The sequence below is a fragment of the Stegostoma tigrinum genome, chromosome 22, assembly GCF_030684315.1.
Source record: "Stegostoma tigrinum isolate sSteTig4 chromosome 22, sSteTig4.hap1, whole genome shotgun sequence".
Lineage (NCBI taxonomy): Eukaryota > Metazoa > Chordata > Chondrichthyes > Orectolobiformes > Stegostomatidae > Stegostoma > Stegostoma tigrinum.
This window is the reverse complement of record NC_081375.1, coordinates 23,405,880-23,422,038: the sequence shown is the minus strand read 5'-3', so window position 1 is coordinate 23,422,038 and position 16,159 is coordinate 23,405,880. Positions and strand designations below refer to the sequence as shown.

At 39.3% G+C, this 16,159-nt stretch overlaps 1 protein-coding gene across 1 annotated transcript in view; it reads left to right on the top strand.

The window, feature by feature from the left end:
• The first annotated feature begins 2,173 nt into the window (after positions 1–2,173).
• The window catches only part of fscn2b (fascin actin-bundling protein 2b, retinal), a 32,334-nt gene continuing 18,348 nt past the window's right edge, over positions 2,174–16,159 (top strand). The window contains exon 1 of the mRNA XM_048555301.2: positions 2,174–3,772. Within this exon, the coding sequence (XP_048411258.1) occupies positions 2,950–3,772 (823 nt within the window). The 5' untranslated portion in view covers positions 2,174–2,949. The remainder of the gene's footprint in view (positions 3,773–16,159) is intronic.

The following is a 16,159-nucleotide window of genomic DNA, read 5'->3' as shown; positions in this document are numbered from 1 at the left end:
GCATAACTTCAAGAGATGTGTGGGTGAGCCATTCCTCCAGGAAACCAGCCATTGACAGTGAATATGATCCCCTGCAGTCCTTGTCACAGGATGAGTGAGTAGGCTTGAGTTTTATTTTAATCGGTAATTTTGTCAATTGCTAATGTTAGTAATATGAATTTCACCAAGGGATAATCAACAGTAAAATGAAGGCTCTTTATTTGATCCATAAATTGTTCTGACTGAGCTGCTAGAACTTACATTTATTTATAAGACACTTTTCACAACCCTAAATGCTCCACAGTTTTAAACTGGGCTGAGTCCTCTTTAATGGCCAGACTGTTGTCTCAGTATCTTGTGACCAGGAAATCCTTCTTGCTGCTGAATGCATGTTCAGCTGTGTAAAGTTAAGAAAGAACTCAAGTGTACAGTTTGAAACTGATACCACTCCTGTCAAATCAGCATTACACGTTGACTGACATCACAATCAGCCTCCTCTGCCCACTTACTGCAGACTCCTAGTGCCAACAGTACTGTTCCCACCTAAAATGGCACTCAGCTCAGCCTGCATCACAGTGTGCACACATGCCAGGATTACCAGTTTGAATGTGATTAGAAGTACAAGTATGACATACAAAATAAAAATTTAAAGCACTGAAAGTTCCATGAATTAAGACACAAAAGTAAATGTAATGAAAAAAAAAATGCATTTTAAAGAAAGAACTTGTCAAAATTTTACCACTGTCCTCTGAAGGGAGTGTTCCATTTAAAATGAGAGAGCTAAATTACTCCAACAGCAGTAACTGTTTAACATTGGTGGAACGTCATGTACCCTCAGTACCTCCACCACGACAGAAACGGAATATCTTCTTTCTTACAACGTGCCTCAACCACGAGCCAGTTTGAAGACTGATAAAATTCATCTTTGTAAAAGCTGTCAGGCTAAAGCATTATTTATAATAGAGGTTAAATAGAGGAACTATAGATATGGAAAATGAACATTTTACTATTTATGTTACAAGATTGGGAGACAAGTAAGTTGAAAATCTGTAGATAGATGTCAGTCAGTGATATTCAGCATGTGTTGGGTCATTTGTGACTGATGCAATAAGGCACCTTCCGGTCCCTCTCTAATCTTTGGGATGGACTTGTGTTTCTCCATTACTGTCTATCATTTCTGTCTCTCTTCAAAATGTCTCACTTCGTTTTGTTTTCACATCAATAGGTGATCTCACAAGGCTGTTCAATGGTGCAAGATAACAAAGTGTGGAGCTGGATGAACACAGCAGGCCAAGCAGCATCTCAGGAGCACAAAAGCTGACATTTTGGGCCTAGACCCCTCGTCAGAGACCCTCTGATGAAGGGTCTAGGCCCAAAATGTCAGCTTTTGTGCTTCTGAGATGCTGCTTGGCCTGCTGTGTTCATCCAGCTCCACACTTTGTTATCTTGGATTCTCCAGCATCTGCAGTTCCCATTATCACTGTTCAATAGTGCATGTTGGTGATCTAAGAATGAGATAGAATGATTCCATCAGAATGAAACTGAAAGAAAACTAGATGTATACAGCACCCTTTGTAACTCAAAATATCACCGTACTTACGACCATAAGCTAGAACAAAAATAATGTTTCCACTAATCGTGGATGTTATGAATTTATGCAAAATCCACCCTTGTTTCCCACTCTTCTAGGAACTTAAACAATAAAACTTTTGTTTGGAGCTTAAATTTTCTTCAGTGTTTGTTAATAATTTGGAGCTGAACCCAGAGAAGAGGCAATTGATATGTGTATAACATTCATAACTTGCCATAAATGTGCAGTTGTTTTTGTGTCAGAGTCTGTTTGGTATCTGTCAGTCTTTGTTCACAGGCAGAATTTTGAAGTTTCTTAGAATACTTTGATGCACATGTAAATTAGAATTTCAGATATTAGATAGGAACGGCAGTGATATATAGGGTGTATTCTGCCAAGTTCTTGAATTGACTGTTTGTTATACATCTGTGAATTAATCTTCCATGTTTTTTTTTGTAATGTATCTTCCTTTTACCAGGGAAAAGAACAGCTAAAGGTAGAAGCAGTTAGTGCAGATGGAGGAAGATATTTTGGAATAAGACAGGATCAAAGGATTAAAAACGAGAAATAGAGGCCCTGGGATAATGGTAAAGAGGATTAAACTGTAAAACTGGAGAAGGCTGTAGGTGACTGTGGGAGAAGGAATCAGAGAACAGAGTAACTTTACACTCCCGCAAAAAGAAAGAGGACACTTGCATGGAAGGGTATCATATGTCACCTGGTTTTTTTTCATCTGAAACATCGCACGAGAATTCAGAGTGACAGGTAGCTGGTGAGCTAAGCAGAGGGATGTATCTGAGAGGCTGGGCACGCTGGTGTACAGAAATGAACTGAAAATTAAAATAGAAGAAAGGACTTTACAACCTATCAACTACATTTGAAGAAACGTGTCCACTGAAACAGGACGGAAGGAAAGAAAACACACAAAAGGACCACTGTTCCACATAAAACTCCTTTTGTTGCGCCAGCAAGCTCTGCTATTAATTACAAAGCACTGGCAGTTTATTAAAATCTCTGAGCCCATAATCCATGGCATGAACAATTAGAACAGACTGCAGCATCTGAGACAACTACAAATAAGAAACTGGACGTGTACAAAAGCCAATCTGAAGTACGAAGTCATCAAAACATGAAAATTATTTTCTGAGGTACCTCCCGATATTTGCAATTAAAGGATTTACCAAAACATCGTGTAGGTGAGCAAATAGGTTAGGGAACTGGAGCATTGAAGCTGACGTCATTGACTGTTCCTCTCGGATTTGGGTGTTTCAGATATTTGGTCCACTTCATATCCGTCCGGAGCAGATCCAAAACAAAACTGCCTCTGTTGCTTCCAGTTCAAAGTTATTGCAAAAAGAAACATTTTACAGCAAAAAGGAAATTAACCTGAAAGAACAGAAATGCCCACAAACGGGACCCACCAAGCTTTAAGGATCCAGTTTGGCTTAATCAATTGTAGCAATAAGTACCTAACAGCAGAGGCTTTTGGTTTCAAAGTCAATGCATCTGGCATCAGTCTGAAAAAGAAGCAAATCTGGATGCTGGAACAGGATGAAGGGAACAACTCAGTGGTATTTTTCAAGAGCCACCTTGGCCGTTACCTGTTGGCTAATAAGGATGGCAATGTGTCGTGTGAAGCAGAGAAACCTGACAATGACTGCAGATTCACGGTTATTGCACATGCAGATGGCAGATGGACTCTACAGTCTGAACCCCACAAGCGCTACTTTGGTGGGTCTGAAGACCATCTCTCATGCTTCGCACAGACCATTACCGAGTCCGAGCTTTGGTCCATCCACCTGGCCAGCCACCCTCAAGCCAACCTTCTAAGTGTCAGTCGCAAAAGGTACGCCCATCTGTCAGCCCAGGAAGGTGAGCTGTCAGCTGACAGCGACATTCCTTGGGGTGTGGATGCTCTCATCACCTTGATCTATCAAGAGAAGAAGTACAGCATCCAGACTTGTGACAATAGGTTTCTCAGAAATGATGGAAAGCTGATTAAGAAGCGTGATCATGGCACTGGCTACACTCTGGAACTTAAAGCTGGGAAGATCGCTTTCAAGGATCACGAAGGAAAATATTTGAGTGCAATAGGGCCAACTGGTACTCTAAGATCTGGAAGAAATTCCAAGCCTGGCAAAGATGACCTCTTTGATTTGGAGCAGAGTCATCCTCAAGTGGTTTTACAAGCTTCAAATGGCCGCCTGGTGTCCATCAGACAAGGTGAGGAGTTTGCGCGGAGTGGTAATGTCCCTAACCCCTAAAGCCAGACTTGGGTTGATAATCCCATCTGCTCCAATGATGTGTTATAACATCTCTGAACAGGCTGACCAGAAAATATTTAGACTGCAGCTAAAATCATTAAAATTTACATTGCACATTTAGAAGGGAATGTTATTATTCTTCTGAATTTATTTGTGAAAGTTAATACTTAAGCAATTATTGTAATTTAAAAGGAGAAAGTAATATCTTTTGGGAGATATTAAAATGTTTCCAATAACTCCATAGGAAATGGAGTCATTCAGTTCCAATTAAATATTTTAAGAAGTGGTGCAACCTATTTGCTCAGTTAAATGTTGTAGATCTATGCAGGCAAACAAAAACAAGCAATTTTAGAATGCGCTTTGTTTATAGAAACCAATGCTTTTATATTGCTTAAAATGTACTCCTTTACATGATGCTGTTGGTCTGTTAAATCAAATTTTCTAATTTTTCTTCTTGATTTCGTGGAGCTGACATTTTTAGGACCTTTAAAGAATGTATCTGAAATCTGGTAGATCAATAACTGGTCTCAGGAGTTTTCTTTTCTAATGCTGTTCTGAGCAGACTTTGTATTGTAACAGGTTTTGATAAAGCACATTCCAATCACAGTGAATATTTCAGAGAACCATGTATTGTCATACTTAGGCTTGCAAGCATTGACTGGAATGCAAAGTTACACATTGTCTGGCAGCAAATTATTTATTTTGTTTTTAAACAAATTTTGTAAATCTTGATCTATTTATTAAAATATGTTAGACATAATGGTAAAAATTGCATGATGGGACAGTTGAGATGCCTGAATACCAGTGAATCTTGGCTGGTGAATGCCGATCCTCTGAAGCAATTGGCAAAATGTACACTCCATTTCCTAATGTTCATATACAATAAATAGCATCAAGCCAGGTTTCTGGGGGAAGTCTGAGCTGTTTAGAGATAGATCACAGCATCAACATGTCCAAAGGTATCGATTGCAGCAATTGTTTAATGAGATTAACATTGTAAGAAATTTAAACAAGACTAATGGAGTATAAATAGCGTTTCATTAAAAATCAGAGTTCAGCAGTTCAAACACCTCTTTCCCTACACGTAGTTTGTCCTTTTAAAGCAAATTTATGGTGACAGAATTTGTGGCTGACAATGCCAAGGAGCAGCTTCTGTCTTTGATTTCACCAAATTACATGGTCTCAGTGGGAGGCTCTTTATTAGTTTAGTTCTGGCTACACCAGCACCACTAGTAACCTGCTCAGAACTTTCTCCATGAAGATAGATCTGAAAGTGCAGTAAAAGATTGACAGGACAAAGGTTGCTGGAGACCTCTTCAAAGTATCACTATTTCAAAGACTTAAAAATAATCCTGATCTTCTGCTCAGACCACAACCCTGCAGGTCCTCCAGACAGACCTTGTTCTTCTTTTTAAATGGTGTGGACACCATTTTATGGAGTGTATCCTGTCAGCCCCAAGGTGGATTGTTCTGATAGGTGGCAAACTGATGATCTCTGACATTCATCACACATGGCCTCTATTATGCTAATAGGCTTGTTTATTGGCCACAGATATCTCACTTTTTCCAAAATATGCTGTAACCACTGTGCAGGGCCTTCAGCCCTCCATATCTGGGTGCCAGCTTAATTTCCAAAGCTCTCTTCACATTCCTGACCAATTTTTATCGTCTTTAGGTAGTGGAAATCAATTCAGTTTAGGTCACGTAATCATGGATTCAATTCAGGAATGAGCATTATAACATTTGTAACGCACCTTGTTATCACACTAGCATGCTGAATGATATGATTTTTTTGGCAAAGAGAAAATTTGCACTGAGATCTTTGGAGGGTTTTTCTACCATGAAGCCTAATGAGATTTCTTGTCATATCTGACTTAACTTGCCTCAATAATTACTTACCCTGCCCTTGTAACATCCCTTGTATCTGATTCCAGCCCCATCCTACCACCTGCCATTCCCGGAACTCCCAGCCACTGCATGGATATCCCAGAATTAAGTTGTGTCGCTTACGCCCGTGCTGTCTTTAAAAGCCAGTTGTACACGTGGACAGGAGCTGTCAGCCCACAGCTGCCTTTCAGAGTTCCCGACGTTTGCCCTAGACACAGCAAACTTAGACATATCAGTGCTCTAACTTGCTGTGACTGAGCATGTGTCTATCCCAACCAACAAACATAAAACTGTATTAGATAACAAAGTGTGGAGCTGGAAGAACGCAGCAGGCCAGGCCGTGTCAGAGGAACAGGAAAGTTGACGTTTCGGGTCAGGACCCTTCTTCTCATTTTCTGAAAGAGGGTCCCGACTCGAAACGTCAACTCTCCTGTTCCTCTAATGCTGCCCGGCCTGCTGCATTCCTCCAGATCCACATTGTGTTACCTCTGACTCCAGCATCTGCAGTTCTTACTATCTCAAAACTATACTAATCCCATTTACCTGCACTTGGCCAATAGTCTACCATGCCCTGCCATTTTTAAGTGCTGTCCAGATGCTTCTTAAAAGTTGTGAGAGTGCCTGTCTTCACCACCTCTCAGGCAACGGATTCTATATTTCAACACCTGTTAGTTCTATTAGGATTTTATAGGTTTCAACGAGATTCCGCTCTCATTCTTCTCCAATCCATTGAATATAATCCTAACTGTCTCAATCTGTCCTCATACAGCAGTCCCGCCACCTCCCAAGTCAGTTTAGTAAACTGTTGCTGCATTCCCTCTCTAGCAAGAATACCCCTCCTCAAATAAGGAGACCAAACTGCACATAATATTTGAGGCATGGTTTCACCAATAGCCTGTAGAAGTGCAGCAAGATATCCTTGTTCCTGAATCCTGTCACAATGACGGCCAATATACAACCTTCTTTACTGCCTGCTGCAACTGTGCATTCCATACAAAGACACTGCTGTCATTGAACATTCCCCTCTTTCAATTTACAGCCATTCACATAATAACCTGCCTTCCTATTTCTGCAACCTAAGTCATATCTGCACATTTATCTCCATTTTACCACATCTACTATACATCTGCTCAACACTCCGCCTGTTCAAATCACACTGCAACATTTCTGCATCCTCCTCACATCTCACCCTTCCACCCAGCTTTGTGTCATCTGCAAACTTTGAGATGTTACATTTAGTTCCCTTATCTAAATAATTAATATATATCGCGATTAGATAGGGTCCTAGTATCGATCCTGCAGTGCCTCACTCGTCACTACCAATCAAAAATAATCCATTTATTCTGATTTTTTGTTTCCTGCCAGCTAACCATTTTTCTTATCAACTCAATACACTATCCCCAACAACATGCACTTTAATTTTACATTTTAATCTTTAATGTGGGATTTTGTCAAAACTCTTCTCAACATCCAAGCACCCCACATCTACTGGCTCCCCTGAACAATTCGACTAGTCACAGCCTCAAAGAATTCCATTAGATTTGTCAAGGATTGTTTCCTTCTTGTAAACCCATGCTGACTGTGTCTGATTCTGTCACTGTTTTTTTAAGTCCCCTTGAATTAAAAAAAAACTTGATAATGTACTCCAGCACCTTCCCCACTGGTGATGTCAGACTCACAGGTTGAGAATTCTTCGTTTTCTGTCTACCTCTCTTTTTAAGTAGTGGGATTATATTAGCTACCCTCCAATCTGTGCAAACTGTTTCAGAATCTAAAGAATCTTTGAAAGATGACCACCAATGCATCCACTATTCTTAGGGACACTTCGTTAAGTACTATGGGAATTCCTCTTTCCCCAGGACGAGCAGTGGAGAAAATAGCACCGGAATATGTCAGCCTGGTCCCATACACAATATAGCAGTAAGAGTTAACTTAGGACCATATTGGCACAACAACATGGGCTGTACGGTTCTATGCTCTATGTTTTCACTGACATTTTAAATCAATATCACGTTAGGGGTGATTCATTGCTGTCGGGCCATGACTTGTAGATTTTTGGCTGAGTTTGTCTAAATCATTTGATACAGTTCTACAGAATACGCACTCATAATAGATTTTCAGTTAAGTTGGAGTGAGATTGTAAAAACGTTTCCTAAAAATGATTAGTAATATCTTCTCCAGTTATTTCCCAATCGCTATTCAGGGAATTGTTAATCGACTGAAATAGGAAACACTGTTGCAACTGCAAGGGACATTTTGGACATTTTCAAGGTTGCTAACGTGAAGAAAAGAGCAGCTTTCACTTCCAGTGGACAGAGAAATAAGAGAATTTTACATGAATAATGTGGAGGTGCTGGTGGGGTGGACAAGGTCAAAAATCACATGACACCAGGATGCAATTTCCATCCTTTAATTGCTGAAGAGGTTTCATAGTAAGTCACTGAACCATTGCAAAGGGGTCTGCCATGTGCCGTGAAATAGCACCGGTTAAATGTGGAAGTCAGAAGGATCATGTTGATATTTTCCCCTTTTTAAACCCTCACCTGCAGCCATGTACACCCATTTGCATTTTGTAGTTAAAATCTTCTCCAGAGTATCAAAGCAATTCTAATGCAATGGTAGATACAAGTGTTCTACCATCAGTGGTTCTGCACCTGAAGGAAATTTCTGTCAGGTTTTTCACACTGTAGCAGTAGAAATTTGGCATTGAAACTGATTGTTAGGGACAGGAAGGAGAGGTTTACTATGGTTCAAAACAATAAAACTTAATCTGGGAATGCCTGCTGTTCCCATAGTACAAAGTTTTATGATCTAAACAGTGACAACCCTGTAATCTGATGTGGACTTCACCAGCTTCAAAATATCCCCTTCCCCCACCGCATCCCTAAACCAGCCCAGTTCGTCCCCTCCCCCCACTGCACCACACAACCAGCCCAGCTCTTCCCCCCCCCCCACCCACTGCACCCCAAAACCAGTCCAACCTGTCTCTGCCTCCCTAACCGGCTCTTCCTCTCACCCATCCCTTCCTCCCACCCCAAGCCGCACCCCCATCTCCTACCTACTAACCTCATCCCACCTCCTTGACCTGTCTGTCTTCCCTGGACTGACCTATCCCCTCCCTACCTCCCCACCTATACTCTCTCCACCTATCTTCTTTTCTCTCCATCTTCGGTCCACCTCCCCCTCTCTCCCTATTTATTCCAGAACCCTCACCCCAGCCCCCTCTCTGATGAAAGGTCTAGGCCTGAAACGTCAGCTTTTGTGCTCCTGAGATGCTGCTTGGCCTGCTGTGTTCATCCAGCCTCACATTTTATTATCTTGGATTCTCCAGCATCTGCAGCTCCCATTATCTCTGGATTTTTAAAAATTTGTTTTTACCTAGAAAGTGAAATGAACACACAAGTGTTCTGATTTTAATGATAAACACATCTAACTAACTTGTTGCACTTCACACTGGAAGTTGTCCCGAGAGTTTAACCATAATCAGGACCAATGCTGCTTCATGCTTATATTTATTTATGTCTATTTTGCAACAGGGGTCACAGCAGAGGAAGGCTATATGTAACTTTCATATTGTCACTTTACTGTAAATTACTGTACAATCATTTGTACACTGTACAGTAAACCTGCTTTCTGCATGCTTCCATCAGTACATTGTAGAAACAAAGGAGGATGTAATTGTCTCCATGTGGGTGGTACTTTCATAAGCATTGGGAGATTATCCCAGAGGATAGATTTGTGGTGCTGAGAGCAACAAAAATATCAATGATAAATTCTCCACTTAATAAATTGATATTTATGACAGGGTTAACCTGTTGGTCTTGCAATTAGAATTTATGGGCTTAGCCTTAATGAAAAAGGCAAGCAAAATAATACTGCTAGAAATTTGAAACTTTACGATAAGAGTAAATTAGAAGAGAGCTATCCATTGAACACAGGCTACGTGGTGTTTCTGTGATTTTTCAACACTAATATTACAACCTGTTCTTAAAATTGAAAAATAGAATAGAAATAGAAACCAGCATTTTCTGTTAAATGTCATTTTTTAAAATGCAACTTAATTTGCCCCTGTGCCTTTTGATGTGGCGATCTTACACATTTAAGATTTTCTGTGATTTTTCATCAATGCCAGAACACTAGCAATGAGTGCACTTGTCCTAGGTTGCCTTCTGACTTTGAAAAATGTGTCAACTCTGTGATGAAATTATTACAAAACTCCTTTGCCATAATCTCAACAATGCCCCCAAACGTAGAATTTGACTTCCTTGAAGCTCAGACATTCTGCCCTCTCGTTCAAGAGATATGGCTTCTGCAGCAGTTCAAAGTGCTTGCCAACAGTTAGGAAAGCTTATATCTTGACTGCAAGCAAAATCTACCCTTTCATTATTACATTCACCCATTCATTACAACAACTAATCTTTCTTGTTTGCAACTTTATTAGTGTTACTGGCCTAAGAAAGAAACTATACTAACATAGAATCCCATCAAAATCCCAAACTACAAAAATTACTTTGTACACAGATGGTTTTAAAGTGCAGTAGCCATATTGTGAATAGAAAGTTGCCAAAAGCAACAATAAAATGAAAGAATCATTACTTTGTCTTTGATAACGTCACTTGGAGAAAAGAATACTTAGGTATCAGAAAAGCTGACTTTATGTAATGTCAGGGTGTCTCGTGGTTTATCAGCTCATCGAAAAAATGACATCTCAAGCAATACAACACTGCAGTACTGCAGTAAGATGTCTACTTAAATTATGCTCTGAATGCCCTAACATAGTGTAATGGCCAAATAGTCTCTTCTCTATGCTGCATCATTCGATTCTTTCAGTGAAGCTCGAGCCCACCATTTCCTAATGAGAGCTGCAAGTGTTACAATCTGCACAAATTGACTCTTCTGGTATAATGTTAGTTGATGGTTCCACAATAAAGGAGATCGAAATAATCTCTGAACAAAAAAACTATACATTTAAAGAGAAATGAGCTAATTGATTCAAAAGGTAGAGATTAGGAAAATCGGATCAGCTGCTGCTCCATGAGTGCCTCATTTGGTCCTCAAAAGGAAAGATGAGGATCCCCACCCCACATAGTGACCAACTGAGAAATCTAATGGGGCAGCTCCAATAGAGGATCTGCTTTTTACCAGGTCTATTCAGGCAGTTTCTGGGTCATGTGATTTTCTCACCTACAGCCCCTCCCCACCCAACACCACTACCCACTCTAAGTGGAAGATTGGCCAGCAGAATTGCAGTGAGGTCCAAAATTTAAAGAAACCTTGTCCTCATTTCTGCATCTGGATCAGCATTAACTCAAGTTTCAGTCCAGAGTTCCATTTCAAAATTGTCACTCTATATTCTCACTTGTAAAAATGTTTGAATACAGTTTGCTCTCTTCATCTAATTCTCTTTAATGTTCTCTTTGTCAAGCAGTACCTTGCCGATCTGTGATAGTTATTAGAGGTTTAAGAGGAGGGAAATTTGCATGACCTGATTGTTTGTTGAATAATACTTTGTTATATTTTTTTAAAAAACTGTCCGCTCTCTGCCGTTTGCATTGGGCTTAGCAGCTTTTTAAAAGGTGACATCTTTTGATTTGAAAGTCAGGAGTAATGAGGGACTGTCTGGGTAGTGGAGTTAAGGCCACAGTTAGATCAGCCATGCTCTTACTGAAAGCCTGAGCAGGCTAAGTTTGTTGAATGGCCTACATCTACTCCCATTCCTGATATCCCTCCCTACTATGATTCATAGCAATGCCAGACACCAAAATGCACTGGCATTTATTCCAACTAATGATACAAAGGTGCAAATGACAAGAAATATAGAATGAGTGGGAAGACCATCTCTTGGAAAGCTGTCCACCTCCCCTTGTGTACCTCCCACAGATACTAATGTGCAGTCACTTTGAGCTTGAACGAATGCAGCAAATTCTGAAACCATCCAGGAGTTCTCACATCATCACAGCATGAGTTACAACTGCCCTGTCATTATAATGCTTTTATACTGAACAAATTACAAAACTGTACGCACATAATGTAATGTACACAGTGAGTCTAACTATTCATCCTGCTGGCATACACGTTTGCACAAAAAGTGGGAAAGGATTTATCCAATGCTTTCTGTAATTCTCAGCAGGTCTCTTGCATATCCTTGATTCCTCATATCAACTTTCCCTAAGATGCCTGTTGACTTCATGTTGATTTGAGAAATGTATTATCATTTGGGGTCCAAAGTAAAAAGACTAGATGAGTTTCACAATCCTTCACTCCCAGTGTGGAGTTGTATTGATAAGGGTCAATGGATAAAAGAATCAGTGCTGTGGCCCTATTTCCCATTTCTTGTGAATTTCATTTTATTTTGTTCATATGTTTGCATCTTTTTGCCATTTTGTTTTAAAACATTCATCTCATGGTCTAAGACAGGGATAATTCCCATTGGTTCTGGTATTTATGCCTTCACACTATTTCTTTGGCAAATACAGTGAGGTCATGGATAGGTTTACAGGCTGATTAAGAGTCTGATAGTTCATGATGTGAACATTCCTCCCAGTATCATAACCATCTTAAACCAACTGATGAGTTTGTTTAAAACATTGGAAAAAGGGTTCTGAATAACAGAATTCTGGACTGGTGAGGTTACAGTGTATTGAGAAATGTGAAAGTAAAATCCAAGTATACTGCTGTAAACCTGCCAAAGTTCAATACCTAACAAATACTTAAAATTACACTTTTTCATACATATTAGCATAAAAACAAGACTCACTCATTGTGTAGTATAATGGGCCTATAACCAGATTCAACATAAGAAAATTCATATGACATTTAAGGATAGGAAATCCATTGCATTTTATGCAACCATCAGCCCCATTAATGGCTGTAGAGTTCGAATATATTTTTCTGTTTCAGTATAACCAATATAAAATTGTTATTAGTCTGTACTTCTGGAGTTGTTCAAGCTTAATTTGGTCATAACTGTCTCTCAGGGATTTTTAATATTAGTTTATTTGTGAACTAAGTCATAAAATAGGAGACAACTGTTGGATTTTGTTGTTGAGGCAGAATGGGTTCAGTTGTCCCAAAGGGCACTGCTGGAACAAATTAATGCTTTCTATGAAGACAGGCACTGCTGGTTCATGGAAGAAAAATAATAAAAGAAAGACTTGCATTTATATAGCATCTTTCACAACTACCGGATGTTGCAATGTATTTTAAAGCCATTGAAGTACCGTTCTGAAGTGCAGTCCCTGTTGCAATATACAGAATGCAGCATCTGGATTGCAAGCTCCTACAAACAGCAATGTAATAATTACTACTTTTTGTGTTATGTTATCTGAGGAATAAATTTTGGTCAGAGCATTATGAAAGCTCCCCTGCTTCAAAGTAGCGTTGTGGTATATTTTATGTGTTGAATACCTGATGTCTCAGTTTAACATTTTCTGCAAAAGATAGCACTTCCAACAGTGTAGCTTGCTTTCTGTACTGCACTAGAAAGTCATTCTTGACTTTAATGTTCAAGATCTAAACTGGGACGTAAGCCCATAATTTAGTGCCTCACAGAGGAAACCATGACAACACTGAGCCATAATGGATGATGATGAATGCGAAACCATTCTGTGATCAAAACCTCCTGAGAGCATGAATTTTTGCAGCCCAGTGTCTCTGAGTGCTTTCTTTTAAGCAAATGGTACTCTGTGTTGCTGATCTTCCACATTCAGTCTGATAGCTTTTAGGACTGTGCTGATTAAATCACAAAGTCTGATGATTAAAAAAGAATTGCTCTTTAGAAATTTCTACAATGGTTTCTTTTTGTTTTTTTAGAAATCACTGCTTGACTTTATAACACCCTCCTACTCTTGTCATGCACTGTAATTCATTGCACTGCTCCTGGCTAATGGTCGAGCCTTGGTCTGATACACAGAGAAACAGGTTTGAAGAAAGCAGTAATACTCACATGTGCTACCGTGTGATAGTTGGAGAGCTTCATCACCTGCATCTTCTCCACAGGATGGCAATATCTAATCTCCACAGATAATGAAAATACGTTTAAAATTTCATTTCCTTTACTTATTGAAGAAAGCAGATAATACAGCACAAATTACTGTCAGTGATGTTCATTGTACAAATGTTTAATGTGCTCATTCAAGCTTTCTCGCTCCAGTATTTTAACCTGTTAATGCCTGTTACAATGCCAGAGACAGAAATTTGTTTTTTCAGTAGATACATAGTGGAGCCTCATGCTAATCTCTAATATGTGTGTTAGAATGTGAATTCAACTTTCCTTTAAACATTGCAAAATCATATCCATAGAGTGTTGAAGCATGACAAAAACAAATGACTTTTCCTGTTAATATAATTAAACCCCTCTCCATAACAATCTTCCAACAGTTACACTGAGAAAGCATTGTAAACTTGGCTGGAAGAAGCTCTGAGCAGGAGGAATTCTTTAAAAATATACATCGGAATCCTTTGGGATCCCCTAATTGTGACTGGTTTATCAGTATAACTGTTTGATGAAAGCAATCCATATTCCTAAATTTCTTTTATAACCAAAGAATCTCACAGTCAAAGAGAGTGGACACTTTAACTCACAGAAACAGGCCATTCAATCCCTTATTTGGATGGCAATTCAAGTAGATCTTGGCTGATGTGTACCTCAACTCCGTCTCGTTGTGTTTGTACCATATTCTTTGCATTTTTCTCACAAAACTCTATCAATTGTCTTAACCATTACAATTAATTCAGCATCCATAATTTTTTTTAACAAAGAGTGTTCCATAATTTCACGATCTGTTGTGTAATGTGTGACCTGATTTCCCACCTCACATTGCACAGTACTAATTTTAGGACAAAGCCCCTTCCGGATTCCCCAGAAAAGAAAAACATTTTTCTGCACTTACTCTTTTATAGCCATCTATAATTTTAAATACATTGATTGGATCACCTTCAATGTTTTTTTACCTTAATGGTACAAACTAAGTTTGTGCAATCGTACCTCTTAATTTAATCTTTTAAACCCTGGTGTAACTGCTAACGGTGCAATATACCTCCTCTGAAGTTAATATATGTTCCTAAAGATTCAATGTCAATAACTGAATGGCATAAACCAGATAGATTCTGGTCACAGTTCTGTACAATTAAAGCACCACTTCCTTGGGATAGAGGCCAGCATTTCTTTTTGATTACTTTCTGCTTTCACTCAAGTGTGCATATTGTCACCTAAATTCCTTTTTTCTTAGTCGCCCACCATTGGGAAAATATTTCAAACTTACTTTCTCAGATCAAAGTGAATGGCCTTACACAGAACTCTATCTGGTATAGTTGTTTTTCTTCTCTGATGTTTTATGCTATTTAAGGTATACCCTTTTGTAACCTCCAGCCTCCTCATTTAGTATCATTTTCAAAGTTGAATAAATAACTCTGTTCCTTCATCTAATTAAATCATTCATATATGATCAAAATCTGAGGCCCTCATGCAGATCTTACGAAGTATGACTTGTCATTTTACACCAATCAGAGTATGATGCTTTTATCCCTACTCTCTGTCCCCTATCTCTAAACCAATTACCCTTCCATATCACAAGGTTAATTCTGACTTCATGTTGCTAATAGTCTCTTATGCAGAATTTTACCGAATGCCCACTAGAAACCCATGTAGATAACAACCTGGAGGAGAAAATGGAGCTGACTTTGCTGGATTCCAGCATGCAAAAACAATTTGCTTGGGCCCAAACTCAGGACAACTGAACTGAAGTTGAATCAAGCTGATTTTCAAATACTTCTGGCAGTCACTTAAGCTCTATATGCAAATAAAGGCTCTAATGTCTGCTTCAGTTATCCTCACAGAGGTTGGACAGGGATGAGCAGAGCTGGTAACTAGCCTATTTGCAGCTTTCTTAGGTGACTGTCATGGACTTGGCAGCTGCCACAGACAAAAATAAGCTTTTTAAAGAAGAATTTTATAAAGGAAAATCTCTGTAGAAAGAAAACAACTCTTGCTATCCTGTATTACACAGATGAACATTCTTGCCAGCTAGCCAAGTTACAAGTTGTTGATCCAAAGCTACACACTCGCAGTTTGACAGTGCGGGTGAAACATTACATTTCTCTTTTCATTTAGTTTCGTTCTTATCATTAACCACAATTTACAAAAGTAGCTACAGTATTATGATTCTTGAAACAAAAACATAAAGCTGTTGTTGAATGGCCAAGGTCATTCTGTTTAAGGGGCTTAGAACTGCATTGCAAATTGCTGAATTTGTAAGTTTGAACACAGGCAAATCTGCCAAGCACACACACAGTGAGTTCTGTCAACACTCAACCAGACTCGCCACAGGTATAAAGCCAGGATTTAGTTAAGGACAGGAGGGGAAGATGGGGAGCAGATCAAGCTAATCACTGCAGTAGCTTAAATCCAGCCCTAATTGCTTACTGAATGCTTACCTGAATCAGTGTACCTTGAAGAGCA